Source organism: Octodon degus, unplaced genomic scaffold, assembly GCF_000260255.1.
Source record: "Octodon degus isolate 3935 unplaced genomic scaffold, OctDeg1.0 scaffold00323, whole genome shotgun sequence".
In the NCBI taxonomy this organism is placed as follows: domain Eukaryota; kingdom Metazoa; phylum Chordata; class Mammalia; order Rodentia; family Octodontidae; genus Octodon; species Octodon degus.
In genome coordinates, this window is record NW_004524899.1 from 142,455 (window position 1) to 154,376 (window position 11,922).

An 11,922-nucleotide genomic window follows, 5' to 3' on the forward strand; every position below is an offset into this window, starting at 1 on the left:
TTGGGTGTTTTGTTGTTTATAAGTATTTTTATATATGATTTTTAATTTAATATATTAATAAGTTTCCTATGATGAAAAATGAGGATGAGAAACTCGTCTTAAGCCATCAGTTTGAAAAGCAGGCTCCTTCCTACCTATTGGACAGAAAAAAATAATTTGGAAAACCAAATTAGGGAAATGCATGTTACATTTCTCATTGCTTGTTAAATTCTTATGGTGCTACTCTCTCTATAGCTAAAGAAATAAGACTTTATAGTCAGTTACTTGGCTATAAAAAAGATTGTTGGCACATCCTGTATTTCTAAATTGAATAATGGTACCAGATACAATGATAGATGAGATTGAAGCTGCGTATCATCCATTATCGTGTGTAATCAATAAACAATTTAACTCTCTTGAATGAAAAAAAGAGATTTTAATAAAAATCAATCCAAATTTTTAGCATCATGATTAAGTATAGTATTATGTTTTTATCTTAGCAAATAAGATTTCTATTCTTTGAGGTTTTCTAATAAAAGTCAAATCTTTTTTTCTATATGATAGCAAAAATAAGAGTACTTAGAACAAAATTAAGGCCAGGCCGCCAATTTTTTTAAAAATATTTTTATTGAGAAACAAATAGCAATGAGACAGTTTCACAACTGATTACTAGTGCATTTTCAATAATTAATACATTGCATATTGTTGTCTTAGTGGTTATTCATTGTACAAGATGCAGACATGATAACCTGTCTCAAACACTACTAGAACAAACCTCTCTATTCATGAATTAAGAGAATGGAGCTGTGTATCTATCCTATTTTGAGTATACAGATACAAAATGGTTGTTCATTTGTATCCCCCTTTTTTGTTTAATTTTGTCAGAGAAGGGTATTGCATTGTCATTTATATACTGTAGGTGCATGAATTCAGAAAAATATCCCAATATAGTCCAATAATCCTTAATAATAGTGGGTTTTTCATAAGACTGTTCATATCTGAAGTTGTTGACTTGGCCCTTTTAAAGCTCAGCATATTAATATGGCTTTACTTTTTATACTTAATTTTCATACTTTTCTGCTGGATTGTTAAGACCAAGAAAGAGCAAGACCTATATAACAAGAAATGTAGCTTTTGTATCTGATAAGATCAGTCAAATCCCCTCAGGATTTACCCTGAAGCCCTGTACCACAGTTTGTAGATCCTTTGTCAGTGTCAGCCATGTGAATGAGTCACAGCCATTGTTTGGCCAATTTACTTTCTGTGAAAGACTGAGAGAATGTTTTCTCTCCATGTGACTCTCCTTAGGCACATTTTACATCATTGATCACTTCCCTCTGTGGTCCCAAAATCTCCTTGATCAGAAAATTGAGTTACAGGATGTTACAGTACAGGTTCTCCTATTTCCTGAGTCCTTACTGACCTTGAAAGGCTAGGGCCAAAATGTTGGCTGTGCTTGTAGCACTTTTTCTTTAATTTTTGGTCTGCAAACTTAAGTTGTTAACCCTCCAGAAGAGACGCTTAATGATATTATTATCCTATAATGTAGGCAGTTGAGCTTAACCTCACTATCTGTCTGAATATCAAACATCTTAGATATAACATGGAACAGGTATTTTTCCATCAAGTATTAATATGTTAAACTTCGAGGCCCTCCAGAATATAAAGAAAAAAGATTTAAAAGATTAAAAAATTTTTAAAAATAAGAATAAGCATTTACATATTTTTACACAGAAATTTAGAAATCTAACAATATAAAGCCTTGTAGTCACTCCTGTGACTTTTGGTCTCATGTTTTCATTTATTACCCTTTTTTTTTAATAAACCTTTAATTGAGAGACAGTATCAGGCCACCAATTTTAAATCTCATATCCATACACCCAGTTTCCTCTGCTATAAAGTGAGGAATAGTAATAATTCCATCTTCTTAGGGTACATCAGGAGATTAAGTAAGATATATGCAATATTATTTATCATGCAGCAAGTGCTATATAAAAACTGAATATCCTTTTGTTATATATTAAGTAGTTCATAAAGTGCTATCTGCTGTATCAGAGGTTTCCTATAATAGAATTTTTTACTAAAAAAATAACTAAGGCCTTTAATACTCTCAGCATTTGAAAAGCCAATATATTATAAATTGAAAATACTGTTCGCTTTGTAAGCAAGTAAAGTTCCATTACCTCACTTCATCTCCTTATGCTTCCTTTCTTAAAAAAGCAAAAGAGACACCTGCAGTATATATCCACTATGAAATTCTGTAAATTGGTAGATAATAAGCACAAAAGTAGTTTATACTAAGTACTGTTTTACTAAACCTGTTGAGATCTGCCTGCTTAAAATGAGCAACCTAGTTTTAGTAAATTAATATTTTTCTAGTTCTTCAATTTTGATTTATATCCTTATATAAAATAGCATCTAATGTAAATATTCATGCTATATGTAATATATGAACCTTTAATAAATCTGTAATTAAGACCAGGCTATCAGTTTTAAACCTAGTGTCTATATACCCAGTTTCCTGTTTTGTAAAGTAAAGGTAGTAATAATTTCATCTGCTTTGGGTACTTAGGAGGGCTAAAGAAAGTAAAACACATATGATATGTGAAACAGTGCCTGGAATTTAGAAAGTGCTATGTAAATACTGTCTATTTTTTATATGTATGAATAGAGATAATTGTGAAATAGACCATTTAAATTATATATGCTTTACTATAAATATCATATAATTTATAAAGAACTCAAAAATTAGGCTTTCATAATAAAAGACTCAATCAAAAAATGGGCAAGTGAAATGAATAGATGATTCACAGAAGTACAAATAGCCACAGAAGTACAAGTAGTCAAAAATATATGAAGAAATCCTCAGTATCACTAGCTGTTAGGGAAATGCAAATTTAAAAAACTTCTGTCTTGCCCCAGAAAGAATGGTCATCATCAAGAAACCAAATAATAACAAATACTAGTGAGATTGTATGGAAAACAAGAACTCTTTTATGTTGTTGGTAGGAATATAAAGTAATGCAACCATTATGGAGAGCAGTATGGAGATTTCTTAATAAAACTAGAAATTTCATTTGACCCAATTATTCCTCTTCTAGGTATCTTTCCCCAAAAAGTTAAAGACATTGTAATTACAGTGTTATATATGTACCCATGTTTACAGCAGCAGAATTCATATTAGCTAAATCCTGGAAGCAACCTATATGTCCTCAACAGATGAGCGGATAAAGAAAATGTGGTATTTCTACACAATGGAGTGCTACTCTACCATAAAGATAAACTTGAGTCATTGGTAGGAAAATGCATGCACCTTGAGACCATATTGTTAAGTGACGTAAATCAGGCACACAAGCTTAAATATCACATGGTTTATCATAGGTGAGAAACCTAAAATATAAACAAAGAGCAAAATGAAAGATAATAAGAAACAAGGGGATAGGCCTTTCTTAAATGGGAGGAGGATCAATAAATGGAAGAAAGGGGATGAGAAAGAGGAAAGGAGGACGACAAAACTAATTCAGATGTGTTCTATTGTGGATCAGCTCCTCATAGAATGGAAATGTTATGTACCATAAACATGTAAAATCAGTAAATAAATAAAATCCATCAGTCAGTATAGGAAATTGGATGAGTTTTGGCTACCTTATGAAATAGATATTGAGCTTGAAAAACATTTCTTTTCCTAGGCTACACATATTTAGAAATGGTAATCAAATCTGCTCTTTTATGTGGAAGATGAATGACCCCAAACCTGAATGTATCTTGTGAAGAACCAATGTGAGAAAATGTTAATAATAAGCTTTTATTAACTTTCCAGTTATAACTCTATTTAACTTCAGATACAGTTCATTGCTAACATTAGCTTAATGTAAAATGGGCTTCAAGATAGCAAATGAAAGAAAGAGGTTAATTTTCTTAATGGTGTATAAATACAAACAACTATCCAGCCTTTCTAAATTTCTAAACTTAAGTATAAGGACTTGCAATAATTTGTTTCTGTTGTTACATAATTACTGTCTATAATCATATCGACACTGAAAAATTCCAAATTGCTTGAGACACAGATTATTAAGTTTTGCCAATTTTGTTTCTTCATTAATAGTAATGTGTAAAATTTCTGTTTTGAAAATTACATATAAATCTTGGAAAGTCCTCTTTTTATTTTTTTGGTACTAGAAATCAAACTCAGGACCTTGTGTTTGCCAGGCAGGCACTGTGCTGCTGAGCTATATCCCTCACTCTAGAAGTTTTCAGTTTTAATTACCATGAATAATGAAAAGCTAATGGAAATTTTTGAGTTTTGACAAATTATTTTTCTTTTCTGTTTTCAGTGAATAAAACAAATATACCTGCAAAGAGGCTATGTAGAAAAGTGTAGTGGAGAGTAAACTGAGGTCATTTATAAAGGCACAACTTAGAGACAATGTTAGGGGAAAATTAACCAGAAATTTAAGAAACTGAAAATGATTAAAGAAGTATCTTTAGAAGTTAATTTTTGTGAGAAGAAATTCAAGGGCCATTTTATCCTTGTTTTACAGGAAAAGTTACCAAAGTCTTGACCAGTTATCAGCAGAAGTTAGCCTTTCTCAGACTTCACTGGATCCAGGCCAGTCACAAGAAGGAGATGGAAAACAAGACACATTAAATTCAATCAGTGAAGGCAAGAAAAACAATCTTTTGAAAGTTCCCTTTTGCTACACTACATGTATTTTGTTTGTAGAGCTTGCTAAAGAGTAATAGTATATTTCTGTGGAGCATGCTAGAAATGAAGCTGGCATTATGATTAAAAATAATCAGTCCTTGTTTCTAAGTGTTTGCTCAACCTTCTCAGAAGTCTTATTTAGAATTAGCACTGTTCTTTCCTCACTCCCTTACTCAGGGTGATTAACCATGACTGGACTGCTGCAGTTAGTCTTCTGTCTTCATCCAGCTAAACGTGCAGCAGCCTTTGACACAGCTGACCTCTTTCCTGCTCTTGCATCACTTTTGGTCCCTGGCTGTGATTCACTGGGCCCTCAAGAAACCTTAGGAACTAACACAGTAGTGTCGGGTGTTTCTGTGTGTCTTCATCCCTCTCGCTTCCCGTCAGAGTGAGTTTTACAGGCTTCTTGTCCAATGCCACAGCTCTCCAGGATGCCTACAGTGATACAGCCACACTGTGGTTTCCATGCCTCTGGATTCATCTGAAAACATCAGTAACTATATTCCTCTGATTGCCAACAATGTGACAAAATACATGAGATAATCAGCATGTGAAGAATAAAGGTTGCTTTGGGCTCTGATTTCAAAGGTTTCAGTCCATGCCTACCTGGCTGGCTGTGTTGCTCTGGGCCTGTGGCAAGGAAGAGTGTCAGAGCAGGAGAAGGTGCTAGCTGGGAAGCCAAAAAAGAAAAGGGAGGAGCAGAAGCACTCCCTGGGTAGCCTGCTTTCCTGCCACTGGGCCCACCCCCTAAATGTTGCTCTACCTCAACCTCTCAATAGCTTCACCAGCTGAGGACCAGATCTTCAAAACAGGAGGTTTGAGGAGGCATTTAATATTCAAACCATACAGCAGTGTAGTTGTTCAAAACATGTGACTTTCCCTCCCCTAGCTCAGGCTAGACCTGTCTGTAGCACCTGGGATTTGATGAATAGTGCTGCTATGAGCTGATGCACACATCTTTTATCTCTCCTTCCCACTTGTACCTCCTTTTGTATGTGTTATAGGAAAAGATAGATGGGTTTTTACCTCAGCAGAATTTGCACCCCATGCCTCACTCTCCTCATCTTTTCCACTGCAGTGAATCATGCTACCATAGACAGGATCCTAGATTCTACTTTTTCCTTACAACTTTGGTATATGAATAAGCACTGTCATCTCTCCATACCACACATACTGTTCATGGCAATGGTCATCGCCCTTTCCACTGCTGAGAACTGATCTCAGCCCTCTGCAGCAAGCCTCTTCACCAAACTAGGGTCACAGCTTTTTCACTGGCCTTTTATCTCCCTTTTTTGCCCCTTTACAGTCCATTGTCTGACAGGAATGAATAAATCTGTAAAACTCTCTAATGGCCCACAGTGGCAATTAGAACACAGTCCACTTGTTTATCATGTGTTCCTATCTGATCTTGTCCTTACACTCTACTGCATTCTGCAGACCCCAGCACTCTGACTGCCTAGTTGTTCCTGCTGCAGCCATCTGTGCATTTGCTTTTCCTGCTGCCTTAAAACTTCTTTCCTCAGGTCTTTGCATGTAAGCTGTTTATCAAGTCTCTGTGCAAATACCCTCTTTGTAAATAAATTTTTTACTGACCTCCAAACTTCTCATAGCCACCATCCTCCTCTCTAGCCTATTCCAGGCATTCTTCCTATTATCCCCTCTACAGTAATGCAGTCTTTGTGATGGTAGAGATGGTCTCTACCTCGTCCATCTATGTGTTACTAGAGTCTGACACTCAGTAGATAAACTATTAAAGTATTTGTGGATAAAGTAAGTATGTAATGAATGAGTGTTACAGATGTAAGAAATAGAAAATTTCAGTTAACCAGCATGTTCAGGCAATGTCATTATTTGTGTTGAATTTTCTTCTTCCATTAAGTTGGTTGTTAAAATGTTTTAAAAGAATTTGAGTCTATTTAATACTTAAGTGAAGAGTTTTTTAGATGAATTTATATGTATATTTAAGAAACTGCTCCATACTATGAGTGGATTTACTTGTGGCACCTCTTCATCTGAAAGACATTTATTTAGAATTTGAGCCTAATTTCATAGTATTATAATATCACTACTTGCTTACAATTCTGTAAAATGTACTAACATTAAAAATTCAAATTTAACAGATTTAAATTTACTTAGAGAATTTTTATGTCCAAATACATAAAGAAACTGATGGAATAAAACTAAAAATTAACCAAAAACTCACTAACTTTAGCCCAGTGAGAAAAAATGCCACACAGTAAATCTAATAGATTAAAAACTGATTATCAGGAAAGAAACAGATATTCTTGTAATCAGTTGGTAAGATTCCCACTATGCTCCATCCTCTAAATCTGGTGGAAATAAAAAATAGAGGAATGATGTATAATTGAGAAAACAGCGGTGAAGCTACTTGGATCACCATATATTATACAGGTATAAGTAGGAGCCAGTTGTGTTGGTTCATGCCTATAGTCCTGACCACTTGAGAGGCTGAAGCAGGAGGACCTATTAAACTCAGGAGTTCAAGGCCAGTTTGGGTAACATATAAGAGATTGTCTTAACAAAGAGAGATGGTATGTGCATAGGTAAAATATTTGTACATATTGCAAAGGAGTCCAGGAAAAACTAGACTGAGCAAAAGAAGGAACTGGATGTTAGGGCTTCACAATGAACAGAAATCATCTCCAGAAAGAAAAACTCCAAGATAGCTGAGTGCTAAGCAGCAGAGAAAGAACTTCTCGGAGTGTTGCCATCCAGACCCTGGAATATAGCAGCAGGAGGAAAACATGGAAGGACGTTAGTGCCCTGGACTTAGGAAAGAATTGAGATGTAAATTGAAGCACTTGGAGAGAGATGAGAACAAAAAAGGAACGAGAAAGAGGTACTCAACAGCACCTTCTCCCCAAGACAGGAACACTGCACTAGAGGAGCAGTATAAACCTGCTGGCACAGGGCAAGCGCTGTCGGCCACAAAGTCCTCCAACAGAGATGCAGCCATAGAGGGGAACAGCAGACTTGAAGGATGGCTCTAGCTTCTGGTGAATGCCCAGAGCTCAGCAGTCCCGTGCCAGAGGGGAATTGGCCAGGAGCCATTTTGGAGAGGTACAGATAGAGCTCGGAAGTCAGAACAGCTGTTAGCTCCATCTAGTGGCTCCTGTGGAAGGTGCACTGCAACCATTAGAGGGTGCGGGCTTGCTGGCTTTTTCAGATAAATCAACACAGATTGGAACACTATCTCTATACTTTTGTTACCAGTGACTGCAGCAACAAAGCTGAAAGTGGACTTCTTTCCCCTCTCATTTTGTTGTTGTGCTTCTTGTTCTTGTTGGAGTTTTGCTTTGGCTTTTGTTTTATTTTTGTTTTTTGTTTGTTTTCTTACTCCTTTGTTGTTTGAACTTGTGTTTATGAGTGTGAATGTGGTGTCTACCCACTTTGTGACTATGGATCTGTTCAGTTCTTTTTTTTTTTAATCTCTCCCTCCAATTTTCTGCACCAATTTCCCAAAGTTAGTGTGATCCTTCTTTCTCCTCCAGGCTTCTAATCTCTTCCTCTTCTTCCACTTTTCATTTTCTCCCTAACTTATTTTAAATTTTAACCCCTAAGGGCAAAATTAAAATACTAAAGACTTGTATACTGCATACAATTTTCTGGCTTGTTTTAGATTTTGTTATATAACCACACGTGTAGTTGATACAGTTAAAGGTGGCAAATTAATTGGTACTTTAGTATGTCATTTTCTAGGCTGTGTTTTATATTATGGTTATTGATACCACTATAGCCAAAAGGGACATAATTGTCCCAATTGTGGTTCTTCCTCACATTCCAAGACTGAAATTGACTAAGGGTCACAGAAAACATTGTGGCACAGTGCCAAAGACCAGGGCTGGGCAAAAAGGCACCAACAAATTAAAGAGGTAGGACCTTATAGGAGCCTCATAACTAAAAAGCAGTTATACCTGGAAGACAACTAGGATAAATAGTCATTTCCTAAGGTTTCTAAATACTAGCCAGAAAGCAACCCACTATAGGCAATTACAAACATCATCCAAGAAATTAAACTTTAAAAAAAGGAAAGAAAAGAAAATGACACATTTTTTTAAAATGTACAACTCTAAACATCACTAAAGGTAAATGAAAGGGGCAATGAGGTCCTGGCTGCTCTGAAGTGGTAGCAACAAAGCAATTGATTGAGGCTGTAGAAAAAAAAAAAAGTCAGAAACAATTTGTCAAATAGCTCTGTACATGGTGTCCACAATGAAAACCATGCTTAGTGGTTGTAGCACAGATACAGAGAAGGAATAGATGAACTTAAGAAAATTATGAAAACCATTATGCTCAGAATAGGAAAGAAATGGAATTCATAAGGGAAATTCAAGCAAATATTCAGGAGAATAAAAATTCTATTGAAAGTATTCACAGCAGATTAAGCCAGTGTGAGGGCAAATATCAGCAATAGAAGACAGGCCTACAGTTAGTGATCACGAAAAGAAAGACATCTTTAAAGTATCAAGAGACATGAGAAGTCAATTCAGCAGCTTCTAGTTAATGCAAAGAAGAATAACTTAAGATTGATTAGAGTTAGTGAAAAAAACAGGAGATAGCACAAATGATATAAAACAAAACTGTTCACAAACGTGATTGCAAAGAAAATCCCCAGTAGAAAAAAATAATTTGGCATAGAGGTAAGTGAGGAATGTACAACTCCAATTGGCCATGATCAAAACTAAACTACACCCAGGTATATCATAGTCAGTATTTCAGAAATTAACACAAGAATAGAATATTAAAAGCTGTTAGGGAGAAGCAACAAGTCACCTATAAAACAAAGCCCATAAGAATCACAGCTGATTTCTCAGCACACTCTCAAGTACAGCTTGGAGTGAAGTATTTTAAGTTCTGAAGGAAAACAGCCTTCAACCCAGATTGATGTACACCACAAACTATCTTTGAAAATTGATGGAAAAATAAGATACTTCCCTGACAAAGAACAGCTGAGGAAATTTATGACCATCAAACCGGCACTCAAAAATGTTTAGAAGGACATTCTAGAAAGAGAAAACAAGGACTACAGTACCATGAACCCCAACAGAAGGAATCCACCTGGCCAAGCAAATAAATAGGGGGAGGGAAAAGAAGAGGGGTAGCCAACAGTAGGAAAATAACATATCAAGGATAAGTCAAGACATATCAGTTGTAACGACCAATGTCAGTGTCTCAATTCACCAATCAAAAGACACAGACTGAGAGAATGAATAAACAAGCAAAATTCAACAATATGTTGCATACAAGAAACACTTTTAATTAAAAGAGAAATTAATAGACTGAAAGTCGAAGAATGGAAAACAGTACCACATGAGACAGGAACTCAGGACAAAAAGCAAGCATAGCTATTCTATTTACAGCCAAAGTAAATTTGAAGCTATGACTGATGAAGAGAGGCAAAGGTCACTACATCCTTCTAAAGGGAATAATCCAAGAGGAAGACATAAAATCATAAATATATATGCAACAAATACCAGTGCACCCAACTATATAAAACAAATATTGACAAGCATGAAAAATCAAATAAGCATTAATACAATTGTATTGGGGGATTCCAGTACCCCATTGTCACAAAGACAGATCAACTAGACAAAAAATTAAACATGAAATATTAACAGTGAACCAAACTTTTGAACAAATGGATTTAGTAGATGTCTGTTCTACCCGACAAAAACAGAATACACTTTCTTCTCCACTGCATATGGGATGTTCACTAAAATAAATCACATTCTAACCCATAGAACATCTTTAAGTAAATACAAAGAAATCAAACTTATCCTGTGCATATTGTCAGACCATAATGCAATAAAATTGGAACTCAATGGCACAAGAACCCTCAAGAACCTCATAAACAGATGGACACTAAATAGCACCCTCCTGAACAACCAGTGGGTTACAGATGAAATTAAAGAAAAAATTAGACAGTTTCTATAATTAAATAATAATGACACTACAACATACTGGAATGCAGTGGCCGGGGGTTTGATCCCTGGGCCTGCCATGGCGGCCCCATCCCCAGGACATGCTGAGATGGCAATTAAGAGTGGGTGTGGTGGTGCACACCTGTAATCCCAGCTATTGACAGGCTGTAAACAGGAGAATCACTATGACTCTGATCTAGTAGTGAGACCCTGAACACCCTGTAGACCCTTCCCTAAAATACCAAAAAACAAAAAAAAAACCTTACTGTTGAACCTCTAACTTTTAGAAAAAGAAGCACAGACTAAGGCAAAAGCTCATATGATCAGAGCAGAAATTAACACATTGGAGACTAATACGACAATACAAAGAATCAATGAATTAAAGAGTTGAATATTTGAACAATTAAAATCAAACTTTTAGTCAATATTCTCTCTCTCTCTTTCTCTCTCTGTCTCTGTCTCTGTCTCTGTCTCTGTCTCTCAGTATCGGGAATTGAACTTATGACCTTGTGCTTGCCAGGCAGGCACTTGTACCAATGAGCTATGTCCCTGACCCCTTTTAACTAATCTTACCAAAAAAGGAAAGAAAAGACTCAAATCCATGCAATTAAGAATGAAAAGGATAGGGGCCACAGAGATAGCTCAGTAGATTAAGTGCCTTCCTGGTAAGCGCAGGGTCCTAAGTTCAATCCCCGGTACCGCAAAAAAAAAAAAAAAGCCTGAAAAGCCTAGAGTCACAAAAGACTCTGCAGAAATCTAGATCTTTGAAACGTGTATTCTAATAAGAAGGAAGATGGAGAAGAAATGGACAGATTCCTAGACACATACAAATTACCAAAGCTGAATAGAGAAGATATAGAAAACCTAAATTAAAAAAATAGCAATCACTCCTACCCTGCGCTGGTGGGACCAGTCCCAGCCAAGGTGCAGCGTGGGCCAGACCCTCTCCCACCCCCTTGGGCCGCCCCCCACCACTCCACAGTACCTCCCCAAGCCCACCCGCCCAGTAGGAATTTTTGCGGCGTCCGGGAACCCCCAGACACAGTCCTAGCCCAGATCCACTGAGTGTGTGGGAGAGCTTCCTCTTCCCCCTACTTCACCTTACCCCCTCCAGGCACAGCCCAAGCCTGGAAAACACATCTGGGGTTTAATCCTGCAGCTGCAATCCCTGCAGAGAGTGAAGAGGATAGATCCAACCAACTAGTCCAGGAGCAGAACATCTCGCCACAGGGGCACAACAGGTTCACCCTCAAGGGCAGCAGCGGGAAGGAGCTGAGCACAGCAGCCAGACCCAAG

General features: G+C 36.6%; 1 protein-coding gene across 1 annotated transcript in view; it reads left to right on the forward strand.

The window, feature by feature from the left end:
• Rundc3b (RUN domain containing 3B) overlaps positions 1 to 11,922 on the forward strand; it is a gene marked incomplete at its 5' end in the record, with an annotated part of 188,377 nt that overhangs the window by 139,672 nt on the left and 36,783 nt on the right. Inside the window, one exon of the mRNA XM_004647763.2 lies at positions 4,521 to 4,642. Within this exon, the coding sequence (XP_004647820.1) occupies positions 4,521 to 4,642 (122 nt within the window). The remainder of the gene's footprint in view (positions 1 to 4,520; positions 4,643 to 11,922) is intronic.